Here is a 5,018-nt window from a genome sequence, read left to right as displayed (position 1 = left end):
CACCCCCCCCCCAAAAAAAAAGTATGTGCCCTACTATTTTTAAGATTACAGTGTGAGGATGAACAAGCCTCATGTCCTGTGGAAAGGTAAGGGGAAGGAAATGACTCCACAAGACTGATCTCTGGTCCCCACAAATGAATTATGGCATGTGCACACTCCTCACACACAGTACACACATACACATAGGCACACACACATACCATGAAATAACATTTTGAAATATTTAAAATTACAGTTTCTAGATGTTCTAGCTACCAAACACAAAAGAGTTGTATTATTGTATCTATCTGATGATAATTTTATGAAGAATTTTGATGCTACTTCACATCACTGGCATATTTTTCTGTTCTGAAGTTGTAAGTCCACTGAGTCACTTAAAGATCTCCTTTGGTAACAGACATTCTTTGTAAGCTGTAAGACCACCAAATCTTATCCCATACCGATTCTCTGACTGATGTGCAATGTCAACTCTTGTTTTGGGGTGCAGACCTTTAATGCCTGAGGAATGCAGAGTCACAGTTCAGCCTGCCCAGACACTGACCTCGGATTGCTCCCGGCTCTGTCGGAATGGTTACTACACCCCTACTGGCAAGTGCTGCTGCAGTCCGGGCTGGGAAGGAGACTTCTGCAGACTTGGTTAGTATCTGTGTTACCACCCAGACGACTGACAATGGTCCCTGAGCACTCGGGAAATTAGCATCACCTGTTTGTAGCATCATCTAGCGTGCAAGTGGCTAGCACTATGCAATGTCTCATCTGGCGTTTAAAATGGAATCTTTCCTGTCTTAATGGTGGCTGCTCACATATCTAAGTTAATCATAGGCATAAAAGATGTTTAAATGACTGAATCCTTTCAAAAAAACAAACAAACAAACCAGCACACCACAGCCCTGTATTTGGCGCATTCACAGCAGCCAAAGACTTAGTGTTTGCCAAGCCCCTGGCCAAGTGCTAGCATTTTCCAGACACCCCATAAACGCTCTCTCTGGCTTCACTGTTTGCGTTTTGCTGTGGCACACTAGGAGCAGGGCTTTTCCATGGGTGTTACTAAATCAAAGGGGAAACGCCATGATCTGGACACATATTACGAGAACTTTCTATTCTGCTCCACTCCCTTTGTGAGCCATCATGAAGGTGTGCAGCTTCTCCGAGGGAGTGGGGGAGGTCTGTTGAGGTTCTTCTAGCCCTTCATGTGGGATGCCCTCAGTTTTGTGCCATGTTAAATTATAATTGGTGTGAAGTTTAAAAAAATGGGTAAATTTAGAAACTTAAGGAGTTTAAGATTATGTTTAAAATAGGAATTCAACAATGAGTGTGCATGTGTTCCTGAGAAGTGGTTTCCATTTCTACTGTTTCACACATTGAAGTACACCCTACTGAGGAAACCTCAAACTCCGAATTAATATTTAACAGTGTTCTTGGCTCATAAATACTGCTTTTTATTTTTAAAATGTATTTGTTTCCAAATATAATCATGGCTTGTCTAGCTCGCATGTTGCCTTACAGACACAGTCAATACTTAAATGTCATAAAGACAGCACGTGTTTTAAGCTTAAATTGCTTCTGCTGTTTAGTAATATTGCTAACATCTAACAAGGACTAGCACTAAAAACAAAGGTGAGCGATACATAGCCATAACTCAGCAGAATCTGGGTAGTTATTCAGAAGGAATACGTGCACTCCATGACCAATTCCATCTCCTTTTTGGTCAGTTGAGCACAAAATTAATCAATGTACAAATGTAATACTAGTCACATACCTATTATCCTCTGCTTCTCCTGGTGTTTGGCAAAATATAATCCTCTTATCTCATTGTTTGTCTCATAAAGAATCCACTCTGTTGGGTTTTTTTTTTTTTCCACTTTGTCCAACTTCTATGCCCCCTCAAACAAATGTCAGTTTAAAAACTACTTTCTGAATGCCATCTTGGGATAACACGCTCAGAATGAGGGTGGACAAGTTATATTAAGTCCTGCTTTGCTCTACAATGTCTTAATAGATATTAATCACAATCACAAGCATCCTTTGATTAGCTTGTTTTGTTTCAACAAAATCTTCTCAATTAAAATTTTCTCCTGATTAACTTTAAATATTTTTCAATAAATAAGAAAAAAAAGCACTTTATGAAATTAATCTGGGATGTTTTCAATGAAGAATTTTATTTATACGCCCAAATGGTTCACACATCTTCCAGAAATTTGAAGGAGAAAATGCTTTTCACTTTTTTTTATACTTTCTTTTCCATGGGTCAGTCTCAGATCCATGAGTTTTGAGTACTGTTATCTGGAAAAAAAAAAAAAAAAAGTGATTCTGATTCCTTAAAGTACAAAGGATTCGGTTGTGTCTGTGGTGGCTCCACCCTCAGACTCATCCAAATTCTATGTCTCCGTATCATTTTAGCAGTAAATCATCACATTCTTTTCCAGTATGGTAGTAGTAAAAATGGTTCCCTAAGGAGCTTCCATGCTGTAAAGTGGCCCCAAAGAGCATTGCTCAGAACTTTATCTGCCAGTCTCTTGCATTTGGCCCAGGATGGACTTTGGGACATAATCACAATGTGATGTGTTTGGTGCACCTCCTAAAAGCATAGGGAAGTGGGGACCCCAGGGAGACCAGATGCAGGAGAGCTTATGCAACTCCAATCCCCAAATGACCTTACTTCAGTGTCACACTGGGCCTGCTCTGACTAGCTCGCTGACATCCGGATGTTTAGCTCAGTCCCGGCCCTTAAATTACCTTGTGTCTGGAAACTGTTTTTCTACTTATATATTCTCTGTCCAATCATTTTGTGAGTGTCTCCCACCTTCTTTTCCTACCTTTATTTATCCATCATTAACTTGACCACAGACATGGTGGCTTAGGACGTGAAGATTAAGTGCACTATGTTGTTTTCTTTCTTGCAGCCAAGTGTGAGCCAGCGTGCCGTCATGGAGGTGTCTGTGTCAGACCAAACAAGTGCCTCTGTAAAAAGGGCTATCTCGGTCCTCAATGTGAACAAGTGGACAGGAACGTCCGCAGAGTGACCAGGGCAGGTATCCTTGATCAGATCATTGACATGACATCTTACTTGCTGGATCTCACAAGTTACATTGTATAGTTTCTGGGACAGTTGGAGTATATCTTTCCAGTGGGCATTTATTTTGACCTTGTCATTAAAAAGAGAGACTGTCCTTCTGCTACACACTCCTGTGATTTCATTTTCTTTTAGTAATTTAAAAGCAATTTTCAGAAATGTACAGATCTCAGCGTGTATGTTGGCACATTTCTTCACATCTGCATACGCACGCACAACCCCAAACTTGAGGTTGTATAACAGAAGGGTTTTTTGTTTTGTTTTGCTTTAATACCAACTTGCTGGTGTGGAGTACTTTACACAGAAGTTCCACTGCAAATTCGTCACAGAGTTTTTTTATGGCATTGGAAGATATTCTTTTACATTTCAGGAAATTCTGTCTGTAATTACTAAAGTTGACCTTACTAGGGTTTTGAAATGTTCTTGTGCAATGTGGTGGAAGTATTTTTATATTAAAGGTCTATAATAAGAGAGCATGTTTCCAAACTCCTTGGTGAATTTCCGAACAAGAAGCTTGATGTAAGATTGTAATCTTCATCTCTGTTGATATATCTGATTACAGACTATTGCGCACTTACCTTTTGATTTGACAGAGCAATGTGATTACTTCAGCTTAGTCTCAAGATGGTTTTCCAATGTTTTATGATTAAATCAGAACAACCTATTTGAAAGAGCAGTCTTCATGAATGCGCTGCTTCTATTGTATATTTTGTGTAACAATAGGCTCTGGGTTCCTGTTACATATTTATATTTTTTATTTTATTTTTATAATATAGACGTCACCTAGATGAGACACCTTTACCCTGTCCTGTAAAATACTAAAGTTACATTTTCACCAACTTAATTGGAAAGAAGGGGAGTAAAGAAGCAAGCAGCCTTTAATGTGCCGTGGATTTAATGTAGCAATGTGTACTTGTGCCAACATGTAATCACTCCCATTAGATGAGAAAGCAAGAAAGCAGTCAGTTCTTATAAAATTCCAGCACTGCATGCATGCAAAGTGCTTTCACCATAGCAAGAATATCAGAGTCTATGAGATTAAAAGGCTACAGTGTGTGCTCTTAATCCATCCTCCCTGAAGAAGAGCTTGCTTCTTCACAGCCAACCCAAGCTGTATATAAGCTGGTCACATGTATGGATTCTTATGATCTTCATTCTTGGCAAATCTGACTTCTAGTGCATATACTCCTTTAGGTCTCTGTGACAATACCCTTTGGTTCTTGTCTCAATAAATTTTCTACAAATGTTCTGTTCAGATTTTGTTAAAGAAATGATGTGCCCTAGCTTTCAATTACAAGAGTCTGACAGACATTTTTCTTAATGGTTTTTCATTTGCCATCTCTCCATGTTTCGATTTAACAAAGCATTTTTGTACTACTGACACTGGACCATGATAAGTGCACACTCTCAACCATAGCATCCATTCCTCTGGAATCCAAGCTGTAGAATCATAAAAATGTGCAGCACTGGCTGACAGTACACACACCTCTTCCTCCTCAGGAATATGGCTCAACAACAACAATGGTCTCCCAGCTAGGATCTCTCTGTGGTCTTACAGTAAGAGAGTTACAACTCAAGCACAGGGTGCATTTCTAAGGAATCCACACTATAGAACATTTGTTGGGTCCACTGCTCCTGTCTTCCATATTTGATTACCTGGGTTCCAGTGACCTCATATGAAATGACAGTGGGTTGGGAAATCTTGGTGCTTACGGAACAATAGCCTGCATTAAAAAAAGCGCATGCATAATTTTGCACAATTTAGATTCAATTGACAGTCTATTCAAAGAAGTCCTGGGACTGAATGAGCATGGAGACCAAATTACCCTCTTACCCTAGAAAAGAGGTGGTCCCTGCTGGTCTTAGCAACACTCCATTGGCCCAACACTGTGACAAATCTTGCAATGAGCCACGAAGTAGCCTTCATCTGTAGGGTAATAGTCTT

The 5,018-nt window shown here is 39.7% G+C and overlaps 1 protein-coding gene across 1 annotated transcript in view; it reads left to right on the top strand.

Moving 5' to 3' along the window:
* Nucleotides 1-3,546, top strand: part of Hhip (hedgehog interacting protein) — an 87,564-nt gene extending 84,018 nt beyond the window's left edge. The window contains exons 12-13 of the mRNA XM_021220457.1: nt 488-636; nt 2,904-3,546. Coding sequence (XP_021076116.1) covers nt 488-636; nt 2,904-3,097 — 343 coding nt within the window. The 3' untranslated portion in view covers nt 3,098-3,546. The remainder of the gene's footprint in view (nt 1-487; nt 637-2,903) is intronic.
* The last annotated feature ends 1,472 nt before the right edge of the window (nt 3,547-5,018 follow it).

The sequence above is a fragment of the Mus pahari genome, chromosome 20, assembly GCF_900095145.1.
Source record: "Mus pahari chromosome 20, PAHARI_EIJ_v1.1, whole genome shotgun sequence".
Lineage (NCBI taxonomy): Eukaryota > Metazoa > Chordata > Mammalia > Rodentia > Muridae > Mus > Mus pahari.
The sequence above is the reverse complement of the archived record's forward strand: the minus strand, read 5'-3'. Positions and strand labels throughout refer to the sequence as shown.